At 48.0% G+C, this 17938-nt stretch overlaps 2 protein-coding genes, 1 non-coding gene and 2 pseudogenes across 4 annotated transcripts; 4 read left to right on the forward strand and 1 right to left on the reverse strand.

Annotated features, from left to right (window-relative positions):
• The first annotated feature begins 2974 nt into the window (after positions 1-2974).
• On the forward strand, positions 2975-3128 carry LOC136461957 (U1 spliceosomal RNA). Its single transcript, XR_010760491.1, has one exon. It is a non-coding gene; the product is annotated as a U1 spliceosomal RNA (small nuclear RNA).
• Positions 3129-4905: 1777 nt separating this feature from the next.
• LOC136456938 (probable magnesium transporter NIPA4) lies at positions 4906-10603 on the forward strand. Its single transcript, XM_066456952.1, has 9 exons — positions 4906-5456; positions 6343-6399; positions 6488-6578; positions 6668-6828; positions 6931-7058; positions 7166-7303; positions 7967-8059; positions 9699-9804; positions 9910-10603. The coding sequence occupies exons 1-9, from the start codon at positions 5285-5287 to the stop codon at positions 10044-10046; spliced, it is 1083 nt and encodes a 360-aa protein (XP_066313049.1). The 5' UTR covers positions 4906-5284; the 3' UTR covers positions 10047-10603.
• LOC136456939 (protein DMP7-like) lies at positions 10459-11468 on the forward strand (annotated as a pseudogene).
• A 568-nt stretch (positions 11469-12036) lies between these two features.
• LOC136459575 (NAD(P)H-quinone oxidoreductase subunit N, chloroplastic-like) lies at positions 12037-13246 on the reverse strand. Of its 2 annotated transcripts, XM_066459412.1 has the most exons (4): positions 12790-13238; positions 12538-12654; positions 12355-12440; positions 12037-12250 (listed from the first exon to the last, which is right to left on the reverse strand). In XM_066459412.1, the coding sequence occupies exons 1-4, from the start codon at positions 13144-13146 to the stop codon at positions 12181-12183; spliced, it is 630 nt and encodes a 209-aa protein (XP_066315509.1). In that variant the 5' UTR covers positions 13147-13238; the 3' UTR covers positions 12037-12180. The 2 variants fall into 2 exon arrangements, with proteins under 2 accessions (XP_066315509.1, XP_066315508.1); XM_066459411.1 differs by lacking the exon at positions 12538-12654 and having other exon boundaries at positions 12790-13246.
• Positions 13247-15334: 2088 nt separating this feature from the next.
• LOC136459576 (heat shock 70 kDa protein BIP5-like) lies at positions 15335-17395 on the forward strand (annotated as a pseudogene).
• Positions 17396-17938: the final 543 nt, after the last annotated feature.

Below are 17938 nucleotides of genomic sequence, written 5' to 3' on the forward strand. Positions count from 1 at the left end.
AGGGCTCACGATGGATGCTTCAGCCTATATATACCAGCCCCTACCCCCTCCCTTAGTAGATCCATGAAACCCTAATTCATATCTTCAGGATCAGAGCCAGTAATCAAGAAAAGATTAGTCCTCTAGAGGATCTAGTCTTATAAATAGAATAGTGAGATAGAGAGTGAGGGAAGAGGTTGGAGGAGCTATCAACCTATCGGTGCTCTCTCTATGGCTTGTACCTTGGTGGATCCAAGTTCTACTTGAGCTTGCTTTCAAGATTTCTCTGGTAATCAACTTCTGATTCAAGTAAATAATTGTTTATATTGTTCATCAGTATCACGGATCTCTTTTGAGTGCTTTAATCTATAGACGCTCTAGGTTAAAGTATTAATTATAAGTGTAAGCGTGGTGCTTAGACTTGGGTTAATCATGGAGGCGCCATGCATTCCAAAAGGTGGTAGATCGCATGTGTGACATAAGTTCTATGCAGCCTATACTATATAGCTTTGTTGATCCTTTGTAGTCCACCTCCTATCTGTAGGCACAAGTAGGACATGATTGCAAAGGAAAGCATCCTCTACTGGTGTCTTTCTCTAGTAATGTCCCTAGTTAAATAGTAGAAGACATAGCTTACCCAAGTTAGAAGTAGAGAACCTCAGTTATCCTCTCTATGTTCCTATTTATCCTAACCTTGTTGCTACCCCTAGTTAAGTTAGACCATAGTTAGTCTCACACGTTTCCCTATGGATACGATACATAGAATACCTCCGGGTGAAAGCTACAGCGGTATTTGTGCGCTTATGGATTTATCTATGTGTATTAATAAATACCAACACTAGGCGTGGCACTTCCCCATTGGTTGGGACGACATGACCGATGGCCTCTGATTCCCTTTGCCCATCGATCCATTCCCCATCATGGTCAACAGCATGAGAAAAGATAAGGGAGAGAGAGAGAAAGAAAGGGAGGGGGAGGAGACAGAGAAGGCAAGGCGAGTGGCTAGGGCAAAGCACTAGGTGTCGACAACAGTTGGGTATAGGGCACCAACGAGGGTGGCGTGATGCTCTACACCTGTAGCGACAGCGAGGGTGATGGCGCATGGTGAGAATGGGGCAGAGGAAGGGCGAGCAGAGCGGTGGCGATGGGTGGAGCTCAGCCGACGGCGGCGATCTAGACGGTGCGGCGGCAAGCTCCGGCACGGGGGAGCAGAGTAGAGAGCAAAGGAAGAGAGAGAAGGAAGAGAGAGCGGAGGGAGATGGAGATGCAGCGCGCCATCGGTAGCAGTCTAGGGCCACCCGGCCTGGTTGTGTGGCGAGCGACGGCATCCCGTAGCCATCTTTGAGGGAGGGATAGTAGGGGAAGAGGAGAAGGAGAGCAGGAGGGAGAGCAAGGTGAAGGGAGAGAGATGAGAAGAGGTTGACTGGAGGGGAAGGGGAATGAGCAAAGCAGAGCACAACGACGGTGGCAACCTCGATGCGAGGAGCTTGGTAGAAGGAAGGTGGTTGCCCAAGCTCGATGGGGCAAGGCTCTGTGGCAGCCATGGCGGGCTATTTATAGCTAGCGAGCAACCACAGTGATGCGGGGGAAATATCTCTGGCAATAGAGATATTTTTCGACAGCCCTGGCTAGGCGACAGCTAGGATGGGGGTGGGCTCGAGCTAGACGATGGCAGAACACGATCAGAGGTCAACGGCGACAGTGACCCCGGCACAGTGCGTCATTGATGCACTAGAGAGGATGAAGGTGACAGGCGGGTCCTACTCGTCGGTGAAAGGGAAGGGGAAGAGGAGAAGGGCTGTGGCACTGCTGGCTACGTGCGTGGCTTGGGCTCGAGGTGGCCCAAGCAAAAGGGGAGGAGTGGTTGCGGTTGTAGGCCAGGAAGAGAAGGAGAGGGGAAAGGTGAGAAGGCGAGGCGGCTAGGCCAAAGGCTTGGTAGGCCCATGCGAGAAAGAGGAAAAAAGGGAAGGAGGGCGAAGAGGAGGTGGGCCGAGGTTGGTTGGGCTAGGCCCGTTCGAGAGGGAGTACACATAATTCATTTTGAATTTTCTAATTCCTAGGAAATGTATAACAATGCATATGTATCTATTTCCTTTTTGTAAATAATAGATAGATGAAGTATTTCTAATTAGAGAATGCAATACTAGTATTCATGATGCATTTCCTAAATATTATATATTACTTTATATTTATGACTGAAATTAATGATTTCATATTCCCTCTATAATATGAAGAGAAGGTTTTAAATAATTCAAGAATGTAATTGTTAATTAAGGGAAGTTATTTTGGTGCCTCAAATAAATTCTAGAAAAGCGATCAATCACGCAATCAAGCAATCAAGCATTCAAACATACACTCAAGCAACAAAATGCAGGCAATGGAATTTAAATGCAGAGCGATCTTCTAATCCTATAAATTATTTATAGTGCTACAACTAAATCCTACGCGGCGCACAAAATGCATATGGTGGGTTTTGATGCAGAGTTTTGGAAATACATTTTCAAAATGGTTTTGTGGAAAATAAATAGTTAGGGTTTTAATTTGCTGTAAAGTTTTAAAAAGTTCAAATTTTTAGTGGATTTTAACATGATACAAAAACACGAGTGTTACAGTGCTCCGGGCCAGGAATGCCACCGCTCTAGGACAAGGCATGGGGGTGATGAACGAAGCAGATCCATGCCGTAGGTGGTGGAGGGAAGCAGGGCTAGTGCCGGTGGAGGGGAGCAGGACCGACGCCGATAGAGGAGAGCAGGGTCACGCCCTGTGTTCCGTCGCGAGTGAGGTGAGTGCGCGAGAGGTGAGGAGAACGAGGACCGCTACCTAGCCAAGCTTGGCTCCCAAAAAGTGACTTGAGTCTGTGTTTTCCTAGGGCCTGGCTAAAGGGTGGTGGGTGGCTTCCTAAAGTCTAGCTTGGGACTCCATACAAGCAACCAAACAGCACGAAGATGGCTTTCTAGAGTCTGGTTGGAGGTTGGTCACCCAACCAAACACATCCATACTTACCTGGATAAGGTCAATGAGTGATCAATAAGACTCATGGCCTAGGTTAGCAATCTCCATTGCACTTGGGAGGAGTGTTAGCCTACCATCTCCACTAGAGAGTGGATGTCGTAATTTGTTGTAGGGGGTACACGTTCGTGCGGCCCTTGCCAAATTGTAATTATATATTTTATTTTAATTTAGATTTAGATTTAGAAGAATTGGAATTAAGGTTGATTAGATTTAGTTTAGACATTAGATTCAGTTTTTTAATACATAAATTGCAATTTTATAATTTATCAGAAAACTACCAATTGTATCTTATGCTTAATCTACCAGGAGTAGTTTTTTTTGAGAAAACCAGGAGTAGATGTAAGCATGTGTACAAATGAGAGAGCATGCTAGTTTGGTAGATAGGCTAATATAGAAAGGGAAAAGTCTACTTTGCCCCCCTCAAAAGTCAGTTTTTTCTTCCTTAACTAGAAAATCAGATATAACTTCTCCCCCATCTCTTCAAACCGTACATATGATCTCTCTGGCTGTTTCTCTAGGTGGTTTTTCTTTTTTTCTTTTATATTTTTTTGGCCAAATCTTTGAAAATCATAGAAGGACGGGCCTGGTGCAAGCGGTAGAGTCTTATCGCCTATGACCGAAAGGTCCTAGGTTCGAGTCGTGGTCTCCTCGTATTGCACAAGCGAGGGTAAGGCTTGTCACTGACACCCTTTTCCAGACCCCGTATAGAGCGGGAGCTCTCTGCACTAGGTACGCTTCTTTTTTTGAAAAATCATAATAAATTATAGAAAATCGTAAAATGGAAAGTCGAATTTTGTTGGACTCCATGTGAGTAGATTTTTATAGTAAACATATTATATGGTATATTTTAGTACAAAATTTTTCTCTAACTTTAGACCTATGCTTTTCTATGATTAATTCATAGCTGTAATTTTTGTGGTCCTATTGTGGTGAAATTTTATGGAGGACTAATTGTTGTATGCTTGAGACTTGAGATGTAGTTAAAATTTTATGCTCATTGAATCATGTATGACTGGATTATAGACTTACTCAGGTTTATGCTTATTAAATAGTTTAAAAAAATTAAAAGTGTGTAAAAATAGAAAATGTATGTTCTTTGTGTATTTTTCTCTGTGAAAACATGATTATATTAAGTGTTCATAAGATATAACAATAGTAATATTACATAGAGCACACATATTTTCTATTTTTACACACTTTAACTATTTAAAAATTATTTAATAAGCATAAACCTGAATAAATCTATAATTCAGTCATACATGATCCAATGAGCATGAAATTTTTACTACATGTCAAGCATGCAATGATTAGTCTACCGAAAAAAATTCACCACAATAGGACCACATAAACTACAGCTATGAATTAATCACAGAAAATAATAGATCTAAAGCTAGAGAAAAAAATTTATACTAAAACATACCATATCATATGTTTCCTGCGTATATCTAATCATGTAGAGTCCAAAAAAATTGAATTTTTTATTTTATGATTTTTCTATAATTTACTATGATTTTTCAAATATTTTAGTCGAAATAAATATAAAAGAAAAAAGAAAAACCACCTAGAGAAAGTCATATGTCTAGTTTAAAAATATAGGGAGGAGTTATATCTGGTTTTCTAGTTCACGGAAGAAAAGCTGATTTTTACGGTAGTTGAAAGAGGTAAAGTAGACTTTTACCATATATGAAAGAGCATACCTGGCACAGCCTTAAACTGCGGCTGCACTAGAATTTTGCCCAACGGCCCGACGTAGACCGGCCCAAGAAATACGCAGGCCCAAACGCGGAACTGAGCTACCTGCACTCGCGGCGCACGTGAAATTTTTTAGGTGCCGTTTACCAGGCGAGCGAATTCACTGACGCTCCGGCTCGTTGCCTCGATGCCAAGCAAGCCTCGAGTCGGGAGCCAACAGCCAACTGCAACTGGCTAGCTAGCCACCCACCCAAGTCCACACCGAAATATTCAGTCTTCCATTCCATCTCTCTTCGCCTCCTCCGCCTCGCCGGCGTCACGGCCGCCGCCGCCCTCCGCCTCCTCCCCCCAGCTCGAGTTTTGATCTCTCCTCCCGTTCTCCGCCCACGCAATCCCTGCCACCGCCGAATGCGGGACCCTCGCGTTTGGTGACTGACTGACCAACCCTGCCGCTGCTGGGTTAGTTGAGCGACCGCCTACCGGACCCCACGCCGCGCCCGGATCTCGCATGCGCCGCCGCCGCCGTCGTGTGATCTAGCGGCTGCGCGCTGCCCCTCAGGAGGCTAGGGCTTCTGGGGCCTGGTGTGGTCGGGCGGCGGATATGGCAACGGAGGCGTCCACCTCCGCGGCGGGCGGGAGCTGGGTAGAGGGGATGTCCGCGGACAACATCAAGGGGCTGGTGCTCGCGCTATCCTCCAGCTTCTTCATCGGGGCCAGCTTCATCGTCAAGAAGAAGGGGCTCAAGAAGGCCGGTGCGTCTGGCGTCCGCGCAGGTGACTTGCTTTGTCTCATCCCTTCCATTCCCATCGATCCAGACATTGCGTTGCTCCGTAGATCGTGGTGGCTGGGCTGTCTGCTGCTGCGTTTTCGATTTGATCTTAGAGGCGCTACGTGAGCGCGCAGAGGGCCGGCCTCGTGGCTCGGTTTTCGATTGGGCGTGGAATCCCCTTTCCCGTTCAGCGTTGAATGCCGTATGCGTGCTTCGGATCTGTGACAGTGTATACCTGAAGTTAGTTCAGATATTGTAATAAATTGTGTTGGCTAGGGAGTTGACCTGATTCGAGGTAGGTCATTTACATGTAGCTGTGACTTGTGTGGCGGTTATATTCATGGTTTCATATTGTGCATTGTCTTTTGCTCATTTTTCTGGGAAAAAAAAGAACCTCCGTGCGACAACCTCTGCTTGTTGCACGCAGGTCCCACCTGCAGGCAAGGCGATCAGCGGTGCTGTGTGATCGAGCCGAGCAGTTAGATTTTTGAATGGTGTCGCATCACACGATTAGGTGGTGTCGCACGGAGGTCGCATAGAATTTTTCCCCCATTTTTCTTATGCCATGCATTTGTTAGTTCAACAAAAGTTTGTTTAGTGACTGTTGCTTATCCACTGAGTACATAAATTCTAGATGCACTCCAGTTCGTGTAGGCTGGACTGTAGAAGGGAGGTGTGGTTTGGTACAAGGTGAAAAAGGGATTATTTGCTGGCTTGACTTTTATGAGGTTACTGTTGACTGGAAAATATGGTCGTGGATGTTCGACATGCAGTGCTTTCGAAGAGTTGGGTTTCGGTCACTCCATTTTAGGGATGTTCAGCTCTGAGATTTACCGGCAGATATTCTGTTCTCAGTCATTGACTTTGTTTACATTGGTGGTTAATTGCAGGTGTTGGTGGTTACTCTTACTTGTACGAACCATTATGGTGGGCAGGAATGATTACAAGTAGGTCACCTCTCATGCGAGTAGGCCTTCTGTTGTGCTAGTGCTGAATAATGTAATAGTATTGATGATTCTTAGTGCTATTTTCCAGTGATTGTTGGAGAAGTGGCTAACTTTGCAGCATATGCTTTTGCTCCTGCTATCTTGGTCACACCACTTGGTGCACTTAGCATCATAATTAGGTAAGAAATATAACACATGCTGCCTTGATGCTGCTTGTTATCCAAATGTCCTTTTGTTGCTTCGTTTTTCTAACATGATTCTCTCACAGTGCTGCTCTTGCAGACATTATGTTGAAGGAAAAGCTGCATATATTTGGTATACTTGGGTGTGTTCTTTGTGCTGTGGGTTCAACAACTATTGTACTTCATGCCCCTCAGGAGCGCGCAATTGAATCTGTAGCAGAAGTGTGGGATCTTGCTACTGAGCCAGGTACCCTCCTTTCTTACCCAATTAGTTGTTATCAAATATTAATTACGCCACTTTGGTATATTATCTCAGTAAGAGCTAATGCCATAAGTTTTGGTCTTGCAGCCTTTCTATCTTATGCTGTCATCGTTCTTGCTGCAACTTTTGTCCTCATATACTACTTTATTCCACAATATGGTCAGACACACATCATGGTCTATATTGGTGTTTGTTCCCTTGTAGGATCTCTGTCGGTATGTGTTTTACACATTCACTTGGCACTACTTCTCTCAATATGTATTTGTTGAGTGATTATTATGCTCTAATTCTCTTTCCCTTCAAAATGTGCTGGTGTTGGCAGGTCATGAGTGTGAAAGCTCTTGGAATAGCCTTGAAACTGACCTTTTCTGGCATGAACCAGCTAATTTATCCGCAAACATGGTTGTTCACCATTGTTGTTGTTGCATGTATAGTAACACAGATGAACTATCTGAACAAGGTAATAGTGATTTTTCATTTTAATGGAATTTCAATGGTGCATAACTGTATATATAGTGAGCATTGAGTACATCAACATCAATTACTTTTGTGTCACATGTTTTCATGTTCTGCATGGAAGTAAGTAGCACTGTGCTGTCAGGAATGCAGGATATATCTATGCTTATTGAGTGCTCATTTGAATTCAAGGGCTAGTGGTCGAGTATCCATCTCTTGGTAGTTACATGAGTCGTAATGAATTGTTGATGTGAAACAAACTCCTATTTTAACATCTTATGCAATGCATATTATGAATTTATCATATTTGGCCCATTGAGTAATTTGATAATTGGGTACCTTGCTCTTCTCCTGCTATTGTAATTGTTTTCTCCTTCTTGCGTTGTCTTAGATCCAAAAATTGTGGCTGTTCTACCAGATGATTTCATATTGTGTATTGTGCTCATTTTGGTTTTATAGCAAATCAGTGCAATACCCATTGTTGTAACCTGCAGAGCATGTACTATTACTACTGTCGATAATATGCCATAATAGACATTGCAATGCTATTAGGGTTAATATATCTCACCTGATCCTACTTTTATAGAATTCTGGTGTGGTACTTATCTATGTTGTTTGAAGGAGCATCCTAACTCTAGTGAACCAACTAAATTTAGTTTTTTTGTAGGCTCTTGACACTTTCAACACAGCAGTTGTATCACCGATATATTATACGATGTTCACGTCACTAACCATTTTGGCTAGTGTGATAATGTTCAAGGTAATGTTTTTTCTCTCTTTTTTGGCAACATTCAGTGCTTGTTTAGATCCAGGGTGTAAAGTTTTGGGGTGTCACATCGGATGTTACATGGGGGTGTCGCATGGGGTGTTCGGATACTAATAAAAAAACAAATTACAGAATCCGTCAGAAAACCGCGAGACGAATTTATTAAGCCTAATTAATCCGTCATTAGCACATGTGTTACTGTAGCACCACGTTGTCAAATCATGGACTAGTTAGGCTTAAAAGATTCGTCTCACAAAGTAGTCGCAATTTGTGCAATTAGTTATTTTTTTAGTCTATATTTAATACTCCATGCATGTGTCCAAACATTCGATGTGATAGGGTGTAAAGTTTTGGGAGAGGAACTAAACAAGGCCTCAATGCAGTACACTTGTTGCCCTACTTTTCTATCTGCAAGTTGTTTGACATGGAATGATATGTGCTTGTTTAGATTAAAAGTATAGAGGGAAGCAACTTCTAGTGCTAGTTGTTACCTGCAGCTTCTAGTGGCAAAATTAGATTATCCTGTTCAAACTTTTTCAATTTATTACTCAACCTCAAATTTTGTGCCCAACATTTTTCAAGTGTCATCTTTGTTTTTTTCGAAAGGATAAACGAGCCTTGTAGGGACAGGTAGAAGTTAGGAATTGAATGTTTAAACACCTGTTTCTCATTAATTTCTCCATTCCTTCAATATTCACATCATATGCTGGGCCCTCGACCCCAGTGTCTCGAGTGACTTATCAGTAATACTGCTGATGTGCAGATCATGCTGAAATGCTTTGCTGCTTGCTTCAACATGAACCTGCTAGAACTTTTTTTAAGTGAGGGTGTACCCCATTTCCATTATCACAACAGAAATACAGAAGTCTGATACCCAGAAACAGATAAGAAAGAAGCGCAACGAAACCTCTCCTAGGACTAATCTACCTGATTCAAACAAACAGCCTAGGCTAGATGAGCTTGCTAGAACTTGTAGCTGTGTTAATTACTGGGAAGAGACTTAGTGTGCACACCGAAAAGAAAAGGTGCTGGAAATTCTGATAATCTGTTATATGCTTGAGAGCTGTAGTTTTAATAAGAGTACAGAAAATAGGCTTCTTAGGGCAGGACTTGTTTTTTGTCGCAAAAAAAAAGGGTAGGACTCGTTTGATATTTGCTGCATGATGGTTGAAAGGATGCTGGTTGATGGAAATGCGATGTTAGTGGTAGTTGATTGATGAAGAGCCCACAACAGAGGAGCAGGGGTTTATGGTGGCTGCCTGGCTGGTGGAGAAATAGAGAGATAAGGGTGCGTTGGCCGATGGATTAATGCATGCTCTCAGATACCTTGTGCTACTGTACTCTCTCAAATTAACATGGTCTTCACAGATTGGTTATGAGATCCATTAGTTCATGACACATATTTAAGCTTGTGCTCCCAGAAATGACCATTTAACTTGAGTTCTGTTGTTGGCTGGTTTAGCTGTTGACAGACAATGCTCCATGAATTGTTTCGTCATGTACTTATCCAGTTCAAGCCTTCGGGCATGGTTGTCTGTATTCCCCCATACAGTTGTTAGTAGTTGCTGCTGTTCTTAGTGAAAATTCTTGACATTAGTAATTTATTATTGACAACTAAACTACTTGCATGCAGGACTGGGATCGTCAAAATCCAACTCAAATTGTAACAGAGATGTGTGGTTTTGTTACCATTCTTTCAGGGACATTTCTTCTCCACAAGACAAAAGACATGGTTGATGGTATGATATAATGCTCACCACTTTTCATTTGTTTCATCTGTGCCAAAACACACACACACACACACACACACTAAACTTTGGTAATGTTTCACTCTGGTATCACAGGTCTCCCACCAACTCTACCTGTCCGGATTCCTAAACATGCGTACGACGCTTCTGAAGGAATTCCTCTTAGATCTGCTGCTGAAGGCATCCCACTTAGATCACCAAGGGCAACAGAATCATTTCGATCAACGCTATAATGCTTGGTGATCTGTGGCCATGCTCAGCCATTCTTTCATTTGATACACACCTTTGTAGATTGTGTTTTAGGATTCCAAAAGGTAAAGAAGCCACTCCCCTTGTAATTTTTTGAGACACCGGTGTAGAGTATTGGGGAACCTCTGTTATACATCTCGAAATGCCCAGAATGGGCTTAGATTCAGTTTTTGATACACACCACGGTGGCATACAAGACCCGTTTGCAGCGACACAGTAACTGTTGTATTCTTTGGATAGAAAATTAGAAGATAGGGAAAGAATCTGAAGAAGGCTCCTTGAAGAAACTTTGCCGCCCATCCACTTGTGGTCTGGTTGCTGATCTGCGTTTTTTGCAATTCATTCATCTTATGTTCGTTGCTTCTGTGCGAGGGGAAGGCACTTGCCTCGCTATTCATGCTGAAGCAATTCGTTTTCGTTCATGTCCAACTCAACTCGTCAAGAATGCCGGAAGGTGGATTCTTTTCAGCTGTCGCTCAGTTTAGCGGCTCTTTAGTTGAGCTTGTCAGAGCTCGTCTCATCCCAACCTTCCTCGCGCACTCTTCACCTCAACATCAATGGCGGAGAAGGAAAAAATGCAAGGTCCTCATTGACCAAGCGAGCAACGATGTCGCCGATCCACCACGCGAAGACGAGGATGACGAGGACGACGACGATAGCAGGAGCTTCATCGTGGTCCTCAACCTGGTCCTCGGCGGCACGGCGCGCCTGAACGTGCTCCTCCCGACAGCCACGATCCTCGCGTTCGCCATCTTCGCCCCTCTCCTCACCGACGACGGCAAGTGCACCCGGCTGAACCGCATCCTGACCACGGCCTTCGTCGCCCTGTGCGCCGCGTCCTGCGTCGTCTTCACGCTCACCGACAGCTTCCGCTCAGCCTCGGGCCGCCTCCGGTACGGCGTCGCCACGCCCACGGGCATCCGCACGTTCTGCTGCGGCGGCGGCAGCCACCGGAGGAGGAAGGGGCCGAGGGAGCCGGAGCGGTACAGGCTGCGGTGGTCGGACCTGTTCCACACCACGCTGGCGCTGGTGGCGTTCGTGACGTTCGCCGCCTCGCACCACGACGTGGTCCTGTGCTACTACCCCGGCGTGCCCCGGAAGGTCGTCAACACCGTGCCGCTCGCGATCGGCTTCGTGGTGAGCCTCCTGTGCTGTTCCCGTCCAGGAGGAAGGCATCGGCTACCCTTTCCTGCTCCGCACCGACCTCGTGTACCTGCGCCGCTGAAAACTTAGCAGGCCGGCCGGCCGGCGTGCCGGACAAGTGTGCGCCGCCTGTCTAATTATCTGAAGTCTGAACGCGTTGCGTGCGACCGTGATCTGTACTTGAATTCACATATATGGAATTTTTTCGGAAACGCTATACGTCAACCGTATGATTTATTTGCCACTCTCAACCGAATTTTTCAGCGTTGGATCTAACTCCGGCCCAAGAGCTGCTGCCCGATCTACCGCCCGCGTCATGCCGCCCCCGCCTTGGCCTCCACGCCGCGACCTCGTCGGCGATGATGATAAAGTAGCTGCAGCAACTCACGCCGACACAGCAGCAACAACAACAGATGTGGCAGTACCATATCTCACAGTACTAGCCGAGGCCGGACGCTACGCCGTCCCCGGTGTTGGCGTCGGTGTCGGCAGCGTGGCGCGGCATTTCGAAATTTTATGAAGATTTTGTATTTTTTTTAAATTTGTGAAGAATTTGTGAATAATTTGATATATATTTCTTTGATGTCTGGAATCCATAGAAATAATTTGTATTTTTGTTTGAAAAATTTGGCATATATTTGTGTTATTTCTGACTTATATCACTCTGTCCAATAAATTACACGGAAGAAACTATTGTAAATATAGTAATAAGACTGTGTAAATATAGCTAGAAGACAGTACAATTTTATAGGAAAAATTCAGTTCACAGGAGGGGCAAAAACAACTTAATCTCACCTAGACATATCCAAATTTTTACATGGTTTGCAGTGGTTCTCTTCTGAATTTTGTGCCAAAATGTATGCACATCTTTATTAATTGCCTCTCTCATTCAGTGCAAAGCTGCAAGAATGGCAGGGAGAGATCTCCCAGAAGCAATTTGAGTGTAGCTGTAGTTGCCCCAGACATGTTGCTTGATCATTCTTCCGCGTCCGGGTTCGGCTCAAGGCCTGCAATTTGCTTCAGTGGCTTCCAAACAAAACTTCTCCTGCACGCGTCCAACAGGATCATGTAATAATAGTTTAGCCACAAGTGCTCCCGTGTTGTGGGAAATTGAACATGGAGAATTGGAGATAGAAGAAACGCATGTACCAGTTGCTGACTTCTGCGATCACCCTGACTTTGGGGCGGATGTCTGGGAGCATGGCCAGGAACTGCAGCTCGGCCTTGGACAGAACCTGCATACATATCAGAGGCCAAAAGAAGAGGTTCAAGAACAGAGTACTCAGTAAAAAAGTCCCGATCGATGGAGGTGAGTGCAAGCAGCCACTGCACCTTGGCTTCCATGATCCAGACGACGAGGCCTTTGGCGTCCGGGTGCAGCAGGCTGAGCCTGTAGTCCACCTCCGGCGGGAAGTACCACCGCGCCACCGGCTGCCTGCCGAGGCTAGGCTGCAGTCACGGCACCACTCCGATCGAGTCAGTTCTTCGATCGGCCGCTCCCCGTTGGCGCCGCCGCCGACCAATGGTCACGGAACAACAACAGCAAGAACAAAGAAAGAACAAAAAAAAAACGTGCGTACGTACCGGGCAGACGGGGTGGACCTTGGTGAGCGTGGTCTCCGGATCGCCGAGCCCCCGCGCGGAGAGGTCGAGGAAGTAGTAGCCCTGGTAGCGGAGGCGGTTGAGGTAGCGGCCCTCGTAGCCACCCTCGTGCGGCGGGTAGATGGCCAGCGCCTTGTGCTTCTCAACGTCGTCCAGCCATTTGCCCAGGTCCGGCCGCACCAGGTCCCCGCCCACGAAGTCCAACAACGAGCTGCGCACGGACACCACCCCCCGGCCGCCCCGCGGCACGCCGCGCCGGCCGCTGAGGAGCGACGGCGTCGGGACCGGGGACACGGACACGGACACCGCGCGCGCCGCCGCCGCCGCTGCCGACCACATCCTGCTGCCTCTGCCTGCGGCCGTGCGTGTGAGTGGGTGGGAGTGGGAGTCGCTTGCTTTTGAGCCTGTGGCGGGAAGATGGCTTGCGGTGAAGTGGGGAGGGGTCGCGGATAAGTCGCATTAGAATATTCTCTAGCTAGCTGAAAACATTATGGAGGTAATCTATAGAGTAATCTATAGCTAAAGGCTTCTATAGTCCTATGAATTGTCCATAAGAAATAAACAAATAATTCTTCTCTCTAACACAAAAGCTGCCTATATAGACCACCTAGTTCATATATTGTCGGGTTCATAAATCCGGGGTTCCTAATGGGCCTGCTTCCCAGCAAAAGCTCGGCCCAGCAGACGACGTTGTGAACGACGCGTAACTTTTGGGCCGGCCTAGAGACCTAACGACAGGCCGGAAGAGCGATTCAGTCTCCGACCAGAGGGCCTTGCCAAGGAGGGGATGACGTTCGCTTTTGACTCCGACCCGTCTCTTTGACCGGAAGGCTTGACCAAAGAGAGGACGACGCTCGCTTTCGACTCCAACCCGTCTCTCCGACCAGAAGGCCCGGTCAAGGAGGAAACGGCGCTCACTTACGACTCCGACCCGCCTCTCCGACCGGAAGGCCTGGCCAAGGAGGGAATGACGCTCGCTTCCGACTTAGACCACCTCTTCGACCGAAAAGTGCACCGAACCTCTGTTTACAGCTCTTTCTCCAACTGGCGCGGTCGGAGCCGACTGGGAACGACCGAACGGGGACGCCCGCTCGGTAAGGACCTAAGAATCAGACGGAGCAGACAAGGCAAGGCGCTCAAGTCAACCGCAATACCGAGGACCGTACCCTATACACCTGCAGGACAGTACTGTCAGACTATGCCAGAGGAGTACTTTGCGACCTTTCAGACATATCAGAACACGAAAAGTGTTGTGGGCGCCGACATTTGTCCAACATTATGATAGACGTCGACATTTGCCGTACCAGAAAAACACGATGGAGCCTACCACATGCATCTGGGCGTCAACAGTATTGTGGACGCCGACAAACCATCTTGTACCCGACGGCGTGGTCAACAAGACTAGGGCACACACACTCTCACTCTCTCTCTCACTTATAAGGCCATCCCCTTCACCTATAAAAAAGGATACACTCTCTCCTAAAAAGGACGATCGATTACGAAGGGATCAATTCTGACTCTCTCTCTGCTGGCTTTAGGTATTCTGAGCACTAGAACAACTTCACTGCTCTAGAACTCTAAAGCTACACAGAGCGTACGTTTCAATACTTAGCGCATGTAGGAGCTCCCGTCACTCTCGGCCCTTCGGTCCAGGGTCTGACCGAACCTCTAACACCCCCATCTTATTCCTATTTATTTGTAACCCCACAGCAAACTTTGAGCACCTGGGTTCAGGAATAAAGTCACCGACCGACTCAAACTGGACATAGGGCACGTTGCCTGAACCAGTATAAACCCTGTGTCATTGAGTGCTAGGCCACATCCGATCACAACGTACGGCAAAACGATAAATATTTACTTGTTGATCACTTTTCGCACCGACATATACATTATGGCAACAACCATAACTATAGCCTACTACCACAAAATCTGCCCATATAATGCCTCCCCCCTAACACGTCATAGTCGTCTCCTGACCGCCCGATTAGAAACATGAACGGCTCATATCACGCGGCCGACGTGTCTAACACGCGTTGGCCAACGCACGTTGCTGTGAGTCAGACACCGCCTCCAATTCAGCCAACCTCAGAAATTGGGACTCGCCCCGCAGGTGGCTTTATATACCGACGCGGGTGTGGTGTGTACCCAACCCACGTCCTCGTCTCGTTTCATGTGTTACCAACATCGCAACACGACGACAACTACGGCAACGCGATGGCTCGAGGAGGGTGGAAGTTGCTGTTTGCGCTGTTGGTCACCGGGCTACTTCTTGTGGCCCCGTCCTATGCAGCGGCGGCCGGTGAAGGAGCCGGCAGCACCGCGATCGGCATTGACCTGGGCACCACCTACTCGTGCGTCGGCGTCTACCGGTACGGCCGCGTCGAGATCATCGCCAACGACCAGGGCAACTGGATCACCCCCTCATGGGTCGCCTTCACCGACGGCGGCGAGCGCCTCATCGGCGAGGCCGCCAAGAACTAGGCGGCGGCCAACCCAGAGCGCACCATCTACGACGCCAAGCGGCGCCGTGCTGCAGCAGGACATGAAGTTGTTGTCCTACGTGGTCGTCAAGAGGAACGGGAAGCCGCACGTGCGGGTCCAGGTGAGGGAAGGCGACGTGCGCGAGTTCAGCCCTGAGGAGGTCAGCACCATGGTGCTCACCAAGATGAAGGAGACGGTCGAGGCCTACCTCGGCGAGAAGATCATAGACGCCGTCATCACCGTCCCGGCCTACTTCGACGATGCGCAGCGCCAGGGCACCAAGGACGCTGGCCTTATCGCTGGGCTCAACGTGCTGCGCATAATCAACGAGCCCACCGCGGCGGCCATCGCCTACGGCATCAACGAGAAGGGCCCTCCAATCGGGGCGAGGTGCTCCTCATGCGGAGGATGGGCTTTACACCACCGGCAGCTCCAATCTCATCCGCGTCCAAGCGAGCATACGACGACTTATTCGCAAGGAACTTGACGTCGAGCGAAGTGGAAGCACTGGACATGTTGTTCCCAGTGACCAATGCTAGGGCTGGTAGAAGACTCTTCTCGGATGACGGAGCAAGGTCGTGTGGCTTGTAGCGGAGACGCCCAGCTCCGTAGGTTACGGCGCTGCTCTTAGTTCGGTCGTTTAATTTTATGTAGTATCGAAGTTCGAAACAATCACAACTGTAATATCTCCTAGGACGCTCATTAGAAGCATGTCGTGTGTATAGTTAAACTCTTCTTCTTAATTACAATGATACGCAAATCTTTTGCGTATTAGAGAAGAAAAAAAGACGAGAAGGGCCCAGAGAAGAAGGTGCTCGTGTTCGACCTCGGCGGCGGCACGTTCGACGTCAGCATCCTGGCCATCGACAACGGCGTCTTCGAGGTGCTCGCCACCAACGGCGACACCCACCTCGGAGGCGAGGACTTCGACCAGCGCGTCATGGATTACTTCATCAAGCTCATCAGGCGCAAGCACGGCCGGGACATCTCCGGCGACGCCCGCGCGCTGGGGAAGCTTCGCCGCGAGTGCGAGCGCGCCAAGCGAGCGCTCAGCAACTAGCACCAGGTGCGCGTGGAGATCGAGGCGCTCTTCGACGGCGTCGACATATCGGAGCAGCTCGCCAGGGCGCGCTTCGAGGAGCTCAACAGCGACCTGTTCCGGAAGACGATGGTGCCGGTGAAGAAGGCCATGGCGGACGCCCGGCTGCAGAAGAGCGACATCGACGAGATCGTGCTCGGCGGCGGCAGCACCAGGATCCCCAAGTTGCAGCAGCTGCTCAAGGACTACTTCAACGGCAAGGAGCCCAGCAGAGGAGTCAACCCCGACGAGGCCGTCGCGTACGGCGCGCCGTCCAGGGCGGTATCCTCAGCGGGCACGCCAAAGATGATATGGTTGGCATCGACGTTGCGACGCTGACTCTGGACATGGAGACCGTGGGTGGGGGTGATGACCAAGCTTATCCCGAGGAACACGGTGATTCCGACGAAAAAGACGCAGGTGTTCACCACGTACCAGGACAGGCAGACCACCGTGACCATCATGGTGTTCCAGGGCGAGCACAGCATGACCAAGGACAACAAGCTGCTCGGCAAGTTTGACCTCTCTGGGATCCCACCGGCGCCAAGGGGCACGCCGCAGATCGAGGTGACCTTCGAGGTGGACGTGAACGGCATCCTCCACGTGAAGGCGGCGGACAAGGGCACCGGCAGGTCGGAGAAGGTCACCATCACGAGCGACGCCCGCCGACTCAGCCAGGAGGAGATCGACCGGATGGTGCACGAGGCGGAGGAGTTTGCAGAGGAGGACCGGAAGGCGACGGAGCGGGTCGACACGCGCAACAAGCTAGAGACTTACGTCTACCAGGTGAAGAGCGCGGTGGACGACAGCAACATGGCCGACAAGATGGACGCCGACGAGACGAAGGTGGAGGAGGCAGTCAGGGAGGAGAACGAGTGGATCGACGTGAACTCGGATGCCGACAAGGACTACGAGGAGAAGCTCAAGGAGCTAGAGGACGTGTGCAGCCCTGTCATCTCGGCTGTGTACCAGAGGTCCGGCGGTGCACCGTCAGACACCTACGATGAGGATGACCATGATGAGCTTTAGGGACTAGATTAGATTGTCAGCATTAGCTAGCTCTTAATATAGTTCTGTGTCTTTCCTTTACAGTAGCCAGTAGTAATTTCAATTTGTAATCTCCATCTAGTTATTATTATTATTTCTTTTATGACAAAGTTGAAATTATGTGCTCTATTTTTCCTAACGAAGATTTAAAGCAGTCCAAATAGGAGAACACATCAATCTCCCCACACGAGACTAACGAGCAGCATTAACTTTTACACACAGACGTACAGTGGAAAATACTCTGTGGAATTTCCCCATGATGTCGGAAAAAAACCAAAAGCATTGTGACCAAAAACAGAGGGCAGCCAAACACTGCACTAACTGAATATTTTTTGAACTAACTGATACTGCTGTTTTACGATGAACCTTTCGTCCTTTGGCAACTAGGTTTTCAATTGCTTTATCTTGGAGATCAGTACATCACATACACAGTTTAAATTTTCCATTTAGCATTTCTAGTCATAAAGTAGAATGTCATGCAATGGCCATCTTTGTCAGTAGTCCAATGAAATTCCATAATCATTT

This window comes from Miscanthus floridulus, chromosome 6 (genome assembly GCF_019320115.1).
Source record: "Miscanthus floridulus cultivar M001 chromosome 6, ASM1932011v1, whole genome shotgun sequence".
NCBI lineage: Eukaryota > Viridiplantae > Streptophyta > Magnoliopsida > Poales > Poaceae > Miscanthus > Miscanthus floridulus.

Excerpts from the sequence above, each read along its gene's own strand:
- LOC136456938 (XM_066456952.1), top strand. The coding sequence starts at position 5,285 with ATGGCAACGGAGGCGTCCACCTCCGCGGCGGGCGGGAGCTGGGTAGAG. Across the intron at positions 6,579-6,667 it reads GCACTTAGCATCATAATTAG|TGCTGCTCTTGCAGACATTA; the intron begins GTAAGAAATATA and ends ATTCTCTCACAG. Across the intron at positions 7,059-7,165 it reads CCCTTGTAGGATCTCTGTCG|GTCATGAGTGTGAAAGCTCT; the intron begins GTATGTGTTTTA and ends TGGTGTTGGCAG.
- LOC136459575 (XM_066459412.1), bottom strand. The coding sequence starts at position 13,146 with ATGTGGTCGGCAGCGGCGGCGGCGGCGCGCGCGGTGTCCGTGTCCGTG. Across the intron at positions 12,655-12,789 it reads AGGTCCACCCCGTCTGCCCG|CCTAGCCTCGGCAGGCAGCC; the intron begins GTACGTACGCAC and ends CCGTGACTGCAG. Across the intron at positions 12,251-12,354 it reads ATCGCAGAAGTCAGCAACTG|GAGAAGTTTTGTTTGGAAGC; the intron begins GTACATGCGTTT and ends GGACGCGTGCAG.